The following is a 16,179-nucleotide window of genomic DNA, read 5'->3' on the forward strand; positions in this document are numbered from 1 at the left end:
AGAAAGTCGGTAATTATAAAGACGACAGACGGACAAATATATAATGAAGGGAAGAAACCAGCGTAAAAAGGTAGAGAATACTCAAAATCAGAATGCCTCTCCCTCTACAGGGGATTGCAATTCCTCATCAGTAACGGAACAAGGCTTAATAGATTACACGGGTGTTCCAATAACAGAAGCAGGTTTCCAAACGTGGGTGATAAGAAACTTCTGTGAATTAAAAGAACTTATTCTAACCCAATGCAAAGAAACTAAGAACCTTGAAAAAAGGTTTGACGAAATGTTAATGAGAATGGACAATTTAGAGAAGAATATAAGTGAATTGATGGAGCTGAAAAACACAACACGAGAACTTCGCAAAGCATGCACAAGTTTAAACAGTCGAATTGATCAAGCAGAAGGAAGGATATCAGAAGTCGAGGACCAGCTCAGTGAAATGAAACGAGAAGACAAGAATGCAGAAAAAAGGATGAAAAGGAATGAGCAAAGTCTCCAGGAAATATGGGACTATGTGAAAAGACCTAATTTACGTTTGATAGGTGTACCTGAATGTGATGAAGAGAATGAATCCAAGTTGGAAAATACTCTTCAGGATATCATTCAGGAAAATTTTCCCAACCTGGCAAGGCAGGGTAATATTCAACTCCAGGTAATACAGAGAATACCACAAAGATATTCTTCAAGAAGACCAACCCCAAGGCACATAATCGCCAGATTTATTAGGGTTGAAATGAAGGAGAAAATACTAAGGGCAGCCAGAGAGAAAGGTCAGGTTACCCATAAAGGGAAACCTATCAGACTTACAGCAGATCTCTCAGCAGAAACCCTACAAGCCAGAAAAGAGTGGGGACCAATATTTAACATCCTTAAAGAAAAGAACTTTCAACCCAGAATTTCCTATCCAGCCAAACTAAGCTTTATGAGTGAAGGAAAAATTAAATCTTTTGCGAACAAACAAGTACTTAGAGAGTTCACCACCACCAGGCCTGCTTTACAAGAGCTTCTGAAAGAAGCACTATACATATAAAGGAACAACCAATATCAGCCTTTCCAAAAATATATCAAAAAGCAAAGAACTTTAACACAATAAAAAATTTACATCAACTAATGCGCAAAACAGCCAGCTAGCATCAAACACCGGTATTAAACTTATATATATTTTAATTGGATAAAAAGCCAAAACCCATCGGTATGCTGCATCCAGGCCCATCTTACATGCAACAATACACAAAGACTCAGAGAGAAGGAGGAAGATTTACCAATCAAACAGAGATTAAAAATAAACTAATAAACAAAAAGCAGGAGATGCAATTCTCACCTCTGATAAAGTAGACTTTAAAGCAACAAAGATCAAAAGAGGTGAGGAATGACATTACATAATGGCAAAAGGATCAATGCAACAAGAAGAGCTAACGATTCTATAGATCAACAACATAGAAAATTAACAAGGATATTCAGAACTTGAACTCGGACCCGGAACAAGTAAACTTAATAAACATTTATAGAACTCTCCACTTCAAATACACAAAACATACATTACCACCTCACACCTATTCCAAAGGTGACTATATAATTGGAAGTAAATCACTCCTCAGTAATCGCATAGCATTTCATAGGTTTAAATTAAATATTGGTTGACTGTTTGTTTGTTATCTTCTTCCCTTATTCCTTCCTGACTACATCATTAAGTATAATTATCAGTATAAAAGAGGTTTTCAATACCCATTACTAAATTGCATTCTAGCCTGGGCAAGAAAGCAATACTTCCATTCTCTCTCCCTCTTTCTTTTCCTTCTCCCTCCTCCCCATTCTCTCTCTCTCTTTCTCTTCCTCTTTGCTCCTTCCTATTCTCTCTCTTTCTCTTTTAAAAAAAAAAAAAAAAAGAAATATTAAAGGCTGAAAGCAAATGAACCAAGACAATAATTCAAATTCATGTAATAAAATAAAAAGCACTGATAAAGGGAAAAATGACAAATGGGACTTCAATGCTTCACCTTAAATAATGAAGAGAAAAACTGATAGAAATTCAACAGTGAAACAGAATCTTTGAACAGCATTAAAAACCAACTAGAGTTAATAGACATCTATAGGTCACGTATTTCCAACACCAGTAGATATACTATTTTTTTCTGGTACACATAGAACATTCTCCAGAAAAGACAATAGAAAAGACCATAGAACAAGACAATCAATTTAAAAAAATTCAAATGGCACAAAATATTTTCTTTGACTACAATAAAATGAAATCAGAAATTAATAACAGAAAGAAATGTTAGAACTTCACAAATATTTGCAAATTAAATAGCAAAGTCTTAAATTACCATAAAGTCAAAGAAAGAGTTACAAGTAAACTTAGAAAACACTTTGAGATGAATAACACAACACAAAATTATGAGATGAAAATAAAGCAATTTTCAGAAATTGCTAAAGAAAAAATGATGGCTATAAAATCCATATAAAAAAGAAATAGTCAAATCAATAACCTAGTATTTTACCTAAGACATTGGAACAAGAAAAGCAAAAACAAAACATAAAGCAAAAAGAAGGAAGAAAACAATAACTATTAGAGAAGCAGTTAATGAAATAGAAAAGCAATGAAGAAAATTAATGAAATCAAAAGTTGTCTCTTTGGAAAGATAAACAAAATTAGTAAATCTTTAGTTTCACTAACCAAGAAAAAAAAATAAATAAATAAATAAATAAAAATAAAATAAAAAGTTTAGGGAAAAAAACCCTCTTATTATTATACAGAACCCATTGTTGCAGAATCTATATCTGGAACAGTTAATAAAGTTCTGCGAGTCCTAAGATCTAAAAAAGAACTCTAACAGTCCAACAACACTTAAAGCTATCACACAGATTGAGGAACTATCATGAAAGGATAATTTTGGAGGAGGTGTGCAAAGATAAAACTCCTAGAGAAAGAGAACAAAATCATTAGAATGCATAACACTAGCAAATAGTTTATTTATTTGAAGATCTTATCTTAGAATGTAGTACAATCAGGGAATACATCCTAAAACTTACAAACTGATAATAGATTAGAAAAAGCAAGCACCACTAACCTGGGCAGCAAAGCAAGACCTCATCTCTACAAAAAAAATAAATTAGCTGGGCATGGGGTGCACACCTGTACTCCCAGCTACTCAGGAGGCTTGAGCCCTGGAATCTGAGGCTGTGGTGAGCTATGCTTGTGCCACTGCATTCCAGCCTGGGCAACAGAGTGAGACCCTGTCTTAAAAAAAAAAAAGAGAGAGAAAGAAACAAAGCACTACTTTGTACAAAGTATTTAGACAGGACTTTTTTGGGTGGTTCAGCACCCTACTCATTCCATATTTCCTTTGGAGAATCATCCTCTCCAATTCTTAGTCCTTGCCGTTCCAGGTGCTTGTACTCTAGCCACCCAAGTCTTGTCACTGCAGTGGTCAGGTCAGGAAGAGATTCATAACAAAGCTGACCTATTAGGATGAGAAGCCTGCTCTTTCTGCTGGGGACACACACACACACACACACACACACACACCCTGCTCTTTCTGCTGGGGACACACACACACACACACACACACACACACACGGGTATGAGTCTGAGCTTACAGTGAGCAGAATAGAGATGAAGCTTAAGAATAAAGAAAACAAGCTGGGCATGGTGGCTCATGCCCTGTAATTCCAGCATTTTGGGAGGCCAAGGTGGGTGGATCACATGAGGCCAGGAGTTCGAGCTCAGCCTGGCCAACATGGTAAAATCCCGTCTCTACTAAAAATACAAAAATTAGCTGGGTGTGGTAATGCATGCCTATAACCCAGTTACTCAGAAGACTGAGACCAGAGAATCACTTGAACCTGGGAGGCAGAAGCTGCAGTGATGCAGTGAGCCAAGATTGCCCCACTACACTCCAGCCTGGGCAACAGAGTGAGCGTTCCATCTTAAAAGACAACAGAGAAGGCAAGCTTAAAGACACAGCACTGATTTTACTGCAGGCCCTGGATCAAGTTGCCACTGGGGTCAGCCCTAATTCTCAGATATTTCAAGTTTTCTAAACCAGTAAATGCTCCAAAATTTACTAGCTGTGTGACCTTGAGCAAGTTATTTAACCACTGTCAGTATCTCCACCTACGAAATATGAATAACAACAGGATGGTGTAAGGAGGATTAAATGAGTTACTGTGAATGGAAAGCAAGTGCTTGCAGCAGTGGCTGGCACACAGCACATGATATACATGTGTTTGCTTTTACTATTACTTCTATTTAAGCCACATTGAGCTGGGTTTTCTGTTACCATCAAAGACTCCTAATAAGAATAATATACATTGGTAGGCCAAGACAAAGATCACCTGAGGTCAGGAGTTCAAGACCAGCCTGACCAACACAGAGAAACCCCATCTCTACTAAAAATACAAAAAATTAGCTGGGCGTGGTGGCGCATGCCTGTAATCCCAGCTACTTGGGAGGCTGAGGCAGGAGAATCACTTGAACCCTGGAAGCAGAAGTTGCGGTGAGCCAAGATCACGCCATTGCACTCCAGCCTGGGCAACAAGAGAAAAACGTTGTCTCAAAAAAAAAAAAAAACAAAGAAGAATAAAGAATGCATTAAGTCGAGAACATCAATGTCTAACAATACAAGAAAAGTTTTAATAAACTCTCAATTGGTAGTTTAGCTACAAAGGAAAAGAATGCTTTCTAAATACTAAAGACAGCCTCATCTGCTAGTGTATCCCTTCCTACCTATGACAGATCATGGGGAGATCTGCTGTTGACTATCAATCTAGCACGAACTCTAAGCAAGAAAAGTTAACTCCCACTTTAAGTCATAATGTTACTGAAGTTCTTTTAGTCATTTCTGAGCAAGAATGTAAAATGTTCTAAACTAATGTGACAAATGTGTTGTAAGATGTATAGAAACTAGGCTTAGCGCTCCAGGTCACCAGTCAATGCACCTTGCCATACCATTCACTTTCAGGCTGTAGGAGCTTAATACTTACTTTCGAGGTTTGGCTTGCAGACTGAATAAGGCAATCCTTACAAATGAAGTGGCTGGCGCTGCATCTTACCTGCTGTAATGTTCCTTGTGTGACTAGGCTACTGATTTTTAAAAGCTGGAAGGCACTGTAGCAGAATATCAACTACTAAATGTAGAGGGAATAACTGAGGTAGAAAAATCACCATTTTTCAACTACCCAACTAATAATTGATTCAGGCAAGGAACATGAATGGATGGTGAAAGTGTCAAAGTCTCCCTGCACAGATCGCTTATTAATTACAAGGAGAAACCTGGCGGACACCATCTGAACCAAGTCTGCATCTCCAAGAATAAGAGAATGCTACTACCACAAATGCACAAGCCAACTCTAAACACAAGGAAATATCTGAAAAAAACAAATTAAGGGATGTTTTGCAAAACTGGCCTGGACTCTCCAGAAGTGTCAATGTCATGAGATGCAAAGGAAGAACAAGGAATGACTCCAGATAAAAGGAGATTAAGGAGATGTGACCAGTAAAGTCAATGGATAATCTCAAATTAGATACTAGATGAGGGGAAAAAAACTGCAATGAGAAACAACATCGGGACAAGGGACAAAAACTGAATATTGACTGTATATCTGACAATAAAGTTTTATCAATGCTAATTTCCCTGAATTTTGTGATTGTAATAATGACTAAGGGAAAGTCTTTGATCTTAACAAGTACATGCTAATTTACTCAGAGAAGTCAGCATGAAGAGAAGACAGAAATAAAGCAAAAGTGGAAGATGAAGAGAAATGGGTTAAGGGGTACAAACATACAGTTCAACAGAAGTCAGCTCTAATATTCAACAGTGTAGTAGGGATTCTATAGCTAACAAGATTTACTGTACATTTCAAAATAGCTAGAAAACAATTCGAATATTTCCAACACAAAGAAAAGATAAATGTTTAAGGAGATAGATAACTCAAATACCCTGATTTGATCATAACATCTTATATACATGTATCAAAATATCACAATACCCCCACAAATACGTACAACTATTGTATATGAATAAAAAGAAAGCAAATGTGTGAAAATGCAAACTGGGGACTGAAGAGAGCATACATTCTCTGTACTATCCAAGCTGTTCTTCTGAGGTCTGAAATTATTTCATTTAAAAAAGTTAAATTTATTTACTTTTTAAGAGACAGGGTCTCGTTCTGTTGCCCAGGCTGGAGTGCAGCAAATGACCACTGCTCACTGCCACCACCACCTCCCAGACTGAAGTGATCCTCCCACCTCAGCCTCCCAAGTTGCTGGGACTACAGGTAAACCCCACAACGTCCAGCTAATTTTTTTTGAGATGGGGTCTCACTATGTTGCCCAGGCTGGTTAAAATTTTTAAGAAAGATTAATATGATTTCTGCCCATAAGGATGCTGTAATCTACTGAGAAACAGAATACATTTCAGTAAATATAATGAAAAGCTTTACAGTAGAATATTATCAAGTTTGGTAGAAGACATTCATTAGGAATTATCAAAGTTTCAGAGACAGAGATGATCTGGGCTTTGAAAGACGGGGAAGAAAAGCAGTTTATATCATATAAAAGTGATACAGAGTAATTTCCTGATTATCTGAGAATATACTTCCCAGAGTAATCATGACGAAAGGAAGAAAGAAAGAGAGAGAGAGAAAGAAAGAAAAGAAAGAAAGCAAGAAAGAAAAAGAAAGAAAGGAAAGAAAGAAAAGAGAGAGAGAGGGAGGGAGGGAGGGAAAGAAAGAAATATTTGTGGAAATAAAACTAAAACTACTGGCACAGTGATGATATCTCCATATTAGAAGGCAGTTGTTCTCTGGAACTACACTGTAACCGGCCTACCACCCTAACTGTGTTTATAAACCTGTCCAAATTAGAGGTTTATAGTTGATTCATCTTCAAACAAGACTAGGATCTGATCAGCTTTACTTCCTACCTTAACATCTTGCATAGCTGAGACCAAACTGATGCATAAAATCTGTTTCAGACTCAAGAGCTCTATGTGTTTGTTTTAGCCAAAACCAGGAAAAATGATGGGTCTTAAAACTGGCCGTTCAGGGCTTGACTTAACTCAAGGACTAAGGGGTGAGCAAAGATGTGAGGAAATGAACACCCAGCAATAGAGTGGTTTGGCCTCCACCTGAGGGGCTGTGTTACCACAAGCATGAACCAGAGATCAGGAAAGGTGGCATACATCTTTACCCAGGTATGTCAGCCTTGCTGTTAGCTGGAGTTCTCAATGACAGAAGCTAAGGCCCCTTCCATTCTCCTTACTCGTGCTAGAAGAGAACCATCCTTGGCTCTATATCCTCTCTGCCTGGGGAGACAGTAAGCACATCCTCCCTTTGAGTCAGACATCTGGCTTTTGCCACCTTTAATGAGGGACTATACCTTCAGGGAAAAGTAATGTAGGGGATAAAGGATCCTCAAGTCATGTCTTATTAAAACAGGTATCATTTTTAATTTGATCTTCTTCATCAGCATGGGACTTGGCACACTCTGCTGTTACTTTGGACCAAGTAGAAAAGTATTTTAGGGCCTTTTATTTTCCTATGGATTCTCCTTGTAACTCCAGACATGTTATGCTTTTCCTAACTTTTTTTTTTTTTTTTTTTTTGAGACGGAGTTTCGCTCTTGTTACCCGGGCTGGAGTGCAATGGCGCGATCTTGGCTCACTGCAACCTCCGCCTCCTGGGTTCAGGCAATTCTCCTGCCTCAGCCTCCTGATTAAAGGCACGTGCCACTATGCCCAGCTAATTTTTTTGTATTTTTAGTAGAGACGGGGTTTCACCACGTTGACCATGATGGTCTCGATCTCTTGACCTCGTGATCCACCCACCTCGGCCTCCCAAAGTGCTGGGACTACAGGCTTGAGCCACCGCGCCCGGCCTGCTTTCCCTAACTTTTATCTGTCCTGTGTCCTGAGGAACAAATCAGAACTCTGGAGGGAGGATCAAACACAACTGCAGATACTGATAGTTCATAAAGAAACCAGAGGATTCACAAGCCTGATCAGACATGTGACTGACTATAATCTTATTAACATCTGGCCTGTTTTATCCTATATGTCCTATAGCACCTAGCACATACTTTGTGCTAGTAAATTTATGTGTGTTGATTAAATATTCTAGGCTGATGCTGCTAACATACAACTCTAAGAAATGGGAGGTTAAGCCGGGCGCTGTGGCTCATGCCTGTAATCCCAGCTCTTAGGGAGGCAGAGGCGGGAGGATACCTTGAGCCCAGGAGTTCGAGACCTTCCTGGGCAATATAGCGAGACCCCATTCTCAAAAAAATAAAGAAAGAGAGAAAGAAAATGGGAAGTTAAAGTCCTACTAAAAACTATTCATTCCAGCCTAGTCAACAGAGAGAGACATGTATATATATTTTTTAATTAGCTGGGTGCCAGGAGACAGAGGCAGGAAGACTGCTTGAGCCCAGGAGATCAAGACTGCAGTGAATCATAATCATGCCACTGTACTCTAGCCTGGGCAACAAAGCAAGACCCTGTCGCAAAAAAAAAAAAAAAAAAAAAAAAAAAAAAAAAAAGTTCTCTATGAGTACATGCTTACAATGAAGTATGTAATTTTTGAATGATAAGAAATATTTTCCTCATTTCTGGAAGTGAAAGCTCTTCCATGTTTGTAGATTTAACATCTTACTTGCCTGTAAAGGAGTATATTTGACATTTACCAGAAAGATGATGGCAAATAACAGAGCTTTGGTAAGGAAATTATACATTTGCTGATTATTAGGGTATAAGTCAATCCCTTCAAAACCTTACCTGACCTAATGTCAGCCAAGGAAGGCAGCAAGCAATCTGAAAGCAAGAAAAATGCAGCTGTGTCCATCTAGACATGACAAACCCCTCTCATCAAACATGCTCTGTATAACTGAGGTATAAAAAACATTAAGCTGGCTGGAAAGAGTAGCTCCCATCTGTAATGCCAGCACTTTGGGAGGCTGAGGTGGGAGGACTGCTTGAACCCAGGAGTTCAAGGCATCAGTGAGCTACGATCACATCACTGCACTCCAGCCTGGGTGACAGAGTGACCCCGTCTCAAAACAAACAAACAAACAAACAAACAAAAATTAATCATCTTGGTGAAATCCTCTGTATGTATTATTTCTAGGACTTTGAGGTTTTTTTGTGTGGTTTGGAGGGGCAAAACCAATTTCTTCTGTCAATGAAACTCTGTTCCTGCTTTCAATGTGAGCAACAATGGTTTAAAACAGCAAAAAAAAAAAAACAAACTGCCCACAAGACACCTCCTTCTGTTTACTGTCTATAAAAACCAAAAGGTTTTATGTGAAATTTGTACACAGAAGTCACCCAAGGCCCATTTATTCACTACTGATGACTGTGCTTCCCTCAGACAGGCCTCACTTTCAGTAGCTCCTCTTAAGAATGAGACTGAGGTTAAGATTTTTTTTCAAGAACCTATATTTGGTTTCTCTCTCTCTCTCTCTCTCTCTCTCTCTCTCTCTCTCTCTCTGTGTGTGTGTGTGTCTCCCTCTCTCTCTCTCATGTATGCGTGTGTGTGCATGTGAGAGACAGACAGGGTCTTGCTCTGTTGCCAAGGCTGGAGGGCAGTGGCGCAATCACGGCTCACTGAAGCCTTGACTTCCTGGGCTCAAGTGATGCTCCCACCTCAGCCTCCTGAGTAGCTAGGGACTATAGGCACATGCCACACCTGGCTAATTTTTTGGTACTTTTTGTAAAGATTGGGTTCTATGTTGCCAAGGCTAGTCTCAAACTCGGAGATCCTCCTGCCTCGGCCTCCCAAAGTGTTGGGATTACAGGTGTGAACCACCATGCCCAGGCAAATTTCTCACTATAAACTTAGCAGCGAAGTCAAATAAAATGTGTAATGACTGCCTTACAAGGTGTCACACAGTGACTTATGGTAAAATTGTATGTTTTATTGAACTTTAAGTCTATTGATTTGTCATACACACTGACTAACAAAGCAGTTAAGCATCATTCTCACAGATAAAATATTAAATTTGAAATGGTAAGCATAATAGACACAATGTTTAAATATCTACTGACAATGTGTGAGTTTTCTAAATGGTAGAAATCAACATTTGTAGAGCACTGCTACTTAAAAGTAGCAGGTCATCAAACTATGACTATCTCATGACAAGATCTGGAGTCTAGGCCAAAATGTCATCAACACTGAGAAAGTCTAACTATGAAAAAAATAACTGCACTGAACAGGGTGCTTAGTGACGCAGGTTGACTGACATTCCAAGGCAATCTTACCATCTTGTCACTGACACGTGAAAAGTTTGCACACAACACATGAATAGCCCAGTTCTAAAGTATGAGAGAGCTTGTTTAAGAGGAATGTATACAGATATCATCGGTTTTCACAAAACACTGAAAATCTGTCAATACCTGTTCCTGCAGGTCGTAGTCGTAGCTGTCATGCAGCAGAAGGCTGAGGACATACCGAGTGTAAATCATGGCATCGATGCCACATTTCTCGAGCTCTTGTCCCAGCCAGGTCTGCACTGGACCCAAAGCATGAAGCAGAGACATTTCAGAAACAGACACAGGGCCTGGATAAGAACTTGAGGAGCTTTCAGATGACAAACCATCCACAACAACTGTACAGACAGGGTACATGAATTTAGGTTGCCGACATCCTTAAAATGTGAAGCATTTTCTGCAGTTGATATTCTGTTGGTATCTGGAGGGGATTTTCACTCCAGTAAAAAGGACAGATGCTTGACATGTAGGAGAAGCATTTATTTTTGCTGGTAGTCAGCCACCTAAAACAGACTTTCCCTCTTCGGGCATGACCAATCAATCAACATCCTGATAGCAACAGACATGTAGATGGGATTTTCTACTTTAATTTCACATTGAGGCCAAATGGAAGTCTCCGGCAGAACCTACAAAAATGAGAGGAGAAAAAAGTATGCATTATATATAGATAATAATAAATTATTGACCTTTTCAGGAAAAAAAATCAAATGAACTGTCCTTTATTAAAATATTTTTGGTATCTTAGAACATTGAATTTTTTTGCCCTACAATCTTTGACATTTTATACTTCTAAAATGAAGCCAGGCACTGCGGTACCTCCCTGTATACCAGGCAACTCGGAAGGTTGAAACAGGAAGAATGCTTGAACACAGGTGTTCCAGGCTGTCCTGAAACCATGATTATGCCTGTGAATACCCCTGCACTCCAGTGTGGGCAACATATCAAGACCTTGTCTCTATAATTAATTTTTAAAAAACTTAAAACAACATTGTGAACTTTTAAAAGCTTAGTATCATTTAAAATAAATGAAAATTCAGAAGTTGATGCTCTGCTTCTGCTCAATTTCACCCATTTTTTTTGTTATCTCGAAATTGTACTAGTAAAATTTTGTTTCTGTAATGCTGAAAGAACTTATCAACTAGCAAATCACTAGCTCATATCTAAGTATAACAGAAATAAGTAAAGAGTAATTTCTTTGAAACACTGGGGTAAAAAAATAGTTCTTTAAGTTTTATACAGGTAATTAATTACTTTGTAAAGCTCCAAACTTTAGGACTGGTCATCTCTGATTTCATACAAATTAAGGTGGAGCACCAGTTTGTTTTACAGACAGGCTATACTGTTGTATCTGTCGAAACTTTTCTTCTTATATATGTAGGCTGAGTTTCTTAGTTTTTACAATAGATGACACACTTTGAGCTTAACAGCTTTCCTCCCTAAATTAACATACTTTCAATATGTGAAAGTAATCTAACAGTGGCTTTATTACATCACAATATTCTTTATATTAGAGTTCTGGCTAATTTACAAACCACTAGAAAATGAAAACTGTTAGATGAATTTTAACAGACAATAAGAAGGCTACCAAAAATTACTTTCAAAGTATTGTTAATAAATGTTAGTAAAAGCATCTAGTCAGAACGACAAGTGCTATTATCCAAAGATTTAAGACTAAGTTTCTTGCATTTTATCTATCACCATGTAGTAAATTTTACACACATTAAATATAAAGAAAACAGTTTTAAGTTCACCGCAGGACTAAGTTACTAAATCAATGGGTCACTAATACATATTTCGCTAATTTTAAAAAATCCTCTCTACTATACTATCTTTTCTGAATTATGAAAACTAGATAAATTAAAGCAGAGATTTTCTGTAACTTTCACCAGCTGAACTTTTCCAGCTGACTTTCAAAACATTTTCCATAAGTCATTTAACATTTGGATCTCAGGATGCCAGAGAGATCATCAATTAAATAATACACTCAATTCTGGAGATGTCACATGAAGCAAATTGACAAGCTGGTTATCATTCAGTGAAGATTAACTAAGATGGTGTGAAGACTTGAAGCAATGGTTGAAGGAACCAAGTGAGAGAATCTAAGGCAGCCTGAATTCACGGAAAAAAATATGAGAGAGCTGCATAGAAAAAAACACCAGAGATCTGCAAAGGGTTGCCCTCAAGCATTTAGCAGAGTAGAAACTGGTGCATGCGAGGAACTAGCCAAGATACAGGAAAGGATCACCCAAAAGAATAGGAGCAAACAGCATCTGATGCTCAACAGGGCTAGAAAAAGTGGCTATTTCCCACCAGCCAGGCTGGAAAACCTCACAATTCAGAGGACACTGGGTAGTCAGAAAGGTCTTGTCTTAGTTAAATGGAGGAATAAATAGGTCTACACTAAACACTGCTCTGGTTCTGCCTAAGAAATCTTAAAATCAAGACCCCAAAAGACCAAATTGTTTCAAACTAATTTCCCTGTGGTCCCAGAACAAACCTCAAAGATATTTATTTATTTATTTAGAGACAGAGTCTCACTGTGTCACCCAGGCTGCAGTGCAATGGCGTGGTCTAGGCTCACTGCAACCTCCGCCTCCTAGGTTCAAGCGATTCTCCCACCTCAGCCTCCCAAGCAGCTGAGACTACCGGTGTGTGCCACCACACCCAGCTAATTTTTGTATTTTTAGTAAAGACAGGGTTTCACTATGTTGGCCAGGCTGATCTCGAACTCCTGACCTTGTGATCTGCCTGCCTCAGCCTCCCAAAGTGCTGGGAATTACAAGCATGAGCCACCACGCCCAGCCACTCAAGGGTGTTTATAGGAACACCTGAGAAGGTAAAATTTACAATATCTGACATTGATTCAAAAATTAGCAGGCATGAAAAGAAGCAAAACAGAAAGGTAGTAGAAATTTGAAGAAAAATAAATTAACTGAAATAGACCAGAGTTGACACTGAAGTTAGAGTTGAACAGTTATTACAATAATATTTTATCTGTTTGAAAAGCTAAGTAGAATATGAAAGATAAACCCTATCATCTCTAGATAGTATTAGAGATGAAAACTATAATGTTTGAGATAAAACAATACACAGCATGAAACTGATGGCAAATTAGACATTTTGGAAGAAAAAATTACTAAATTTTAAACTACAAAATAAACTATATAAATGAAATAGAAGAACTGTTAAAAAACGAACGGCACATCAGTGAGCTATGACAACTTTAAGAAACTTAATATACATGTAATCGATGTCTTGAGAGGAGAAAGAAAAAAAATGTGAAGCAATGACAGCTGAAAAAATTCCAAAATTAATCGATCAAACTAAAGCCTACAGAACCAAGAAGCTTAATGAACTCCAAGTGTAAGAAATATGAAGAAAATGACTCCTAGAACACTATAATAAAAGTACTCAAACTTGTGATCAACAGAAAAATTTTAAAGCACTCAGAGAAAAAAGAAACATTGAATATAACAAACGAAAGATAAGTATGACATCAGATTTCTTGTTGGAAACAATGCAAGTGAGCAGAAAATGGAGCAAAAACTTTAAAGTATTAAAAGAAAAAAACTTAACTTAGAATTCTACACTCATTAAAAATGTCTTTCAAAAAGATATTACACATGCATATTTACAGCACAATTTGCTATTGCAAAAAAATGGACCAGCCCAATGCCCATCAATCAATGAGGGGAAAAGAAATTGTGGGATATGTATATATACACCATGGACTACTACTCATCCACAAAAAGGAACAAAATAATGCAGCGACCTGGATAGAACCAGAGACCTGGATAGAACCAGAGACCATTATTCTAAGTGAAGTAATATAACCAAGCTTCGTATGTTTTCACTCCCAAGTGGGAGCTAAGCTATGAGGATCCAAAGGCATAAGAATGATACCAATGGACTTCAGGGACTCGGAGGAAAGGGTGGGAGAGGGGTAAGGAATAAAACACTACGAACTGGGTAGAGTATACACTGTTGAGGTGATGGGTACACCAAAATCTCAGAAATCACCACTAAGGAACATATTCATGTAACCAAACACAACCTGTTCCCCCCAAAACCTATGGAAATAAAAAATAATAAAAAGCAAAAAAATTTTTTAAAAAGCTTTCAAAAATGAAAGTGAAACAAATGCTTTTTCTGATATGCAAAAACTGAAAGTATTTATCACCAGCAAATGCTATCATTTAAATATCCCCTCCAAGTCTCATATTGGAATTTAACTGCAATTGTGATGGTATTAAGAGGTAAGATCTTTAAGAGGTGATTAGGTTACAAGGGATCCAATCTCATATCACAGTGGTGGGTTCCCGATAAAAGCGTAAGTTCAGCCCCATTTCTCTCTGTCTCAAGCACTCTCACCTACTCTTACCCTGATCATCATGTGATGCTTCCTGCCACGGCATGACCCTCACTAGATGCCAGTGCCATGCTTTTGGACTTCCCAGCCTCCAGAACTGTGAGCCCAATAAACTTCTATTCTTTATAAATACAAAATCTGTGTCATTTCAGTTATAGCAACAGAAAACAGACTAAGAACAAAATATGGATTCAAGGGAACAAAGAGCACCAAAAATAACAACATCTGTCTTATTATTTAAACATCTTTAAAAGATAATTGACTGTTTAAACAAAAACAATATAAAACATTATGGAGCTTGTATTTAATAACATAAATATAAGTAAAACGTAAACCAACAGTAGTATAAAGGCCAGGAGTGGAGAAATGTTAAGAATACTATTATAAGGTTCTTGTATGAAATGGTATATCTACTATCACCTGAAGACAAACTTTGAGAACATAGCTGTTAACAATAATGAATGTAAATGACCTAAACACATCAATTAAAAGGCAGAGATACACTGAATTTTAAAACAGCAAGACCTAATTATATTCTGCCTATTAAAAAACCTTCCACCTAATTTTTTCCACAGAATTCAAATTTATTTTCCTAAATGTCAATCTGGTAGATGTAGCCTAAATGTGCAAGCTTTCCCCCAAATTTCTCTACCTGCTCTACCCAAGTAAGATATGGCTTTTCTTTTTCTTTTTAACTTTTATTTAAGATTCAGGGAGTACATGTGCAAGTTTGTTACCTGGGTATGTTCCATGCTGCTGAGGTTTGCGGTATGAATTATTCCACTGCCCAGGTGCTGAGTACGATACCCAACAGTTAGTTTTTCAACACCTACCGCCTCCCTCCCTCATCAGTATAGCAGTCTTCAGCGTCTACTGTTGTCATCTTTACATCCATGAGTAACTGACGTTTAATTCCCACTTGTGAGAATATTCAGTATTTGATTTTCTGTTCCTACATTAATTCACTTAGGATATTATCCTCTAGCTGCATCCATGTTACTGCAAAGGACATTAATTCATTCCTTTTTTATGGCTGCATAGTATTCCACGGCAAATATGTACCACATTTTATTTATGCAATCCACTGTTGATGGGCACCTAGGTTGATTCCATATTTTTGTTAGTGTGAATAGTGCCATGATGAACATATGAGTACATGTGTCTTTTTGGTAAAACAATTTCTTTTCTTTTTGAGATGTACCCAATAATGGGATTGCTGAGTCAAATGGTAGTTCTGTTTGAAGTTCTTCGAGAAATCTCCAAACTGCTTTCCACCCAGTGGCTGAACTAATTTACATTCCCACCAACAGTACACAGGGTTACCTTTTCTCTGCTTCCTCACCAGCATCTGTTTTTTAACATCTAATAACAGTCATTCTGACTGATGTGAGATGGTAACTCACTATGGTTTTGATTTGCATTTGTCTGAAAATTAGTGATATGGAACATTTTTTTCATATGTTTTTTGGCCGTTGTATGTCATCGTTTGAGAAATGTCTGTTCATGTCTTTTGCCCACTTTTTAGTGGAGTTTTTTCTTGTTGTATTGTTT

General features: G+C 37.8%; 1 protein-coding gene across 3 annotated transcripts in view; it reads right to left on the reverse strand.

Annotated features, from left to right (window-relative positions):
- The window catches only part of KIAA0232 (KIAA0232 ortholog), a 94,240-nt gene that overhangs the window by 50,062 nt on the left and 27,999 nt on the right, over nt 1-16,179 (reverse strand). For all 3 annotated transcript variants that reach the window (XM_012434979.2, XM_064365587.1, XM_012434981.3), the window contains one exon: nt 10,386-10,885. In XM_012434979.2, coding sequence (XP_012290402.2) covers nt 10,386-10,616 — 231 coding nt within the window. In that variant the 5' untranslated portion in view covers nt 10,617-10,885. Of the gene's footprint in view, nt 1-10,385; nt 10,886-16,179 lie in introns of those variants that run through there.

The sequence above is a fragment of the Aotus nancymaae genome, unplaced genomic scaffold, assembly GCF_030222135.1.
Source record: "Aotus nancymaae isolate 86718 unplaced genomic scaffold, 86718_ANA_hifiasm-v0.15.2.pri h1tg000006l, whole genome shotgun sequence".
Lineage (NCBI taxonomy): Eukaryota > Metazoa > Chordata > Mammalia > Primates > Aotidae > Aotus > Aotus nancymaae.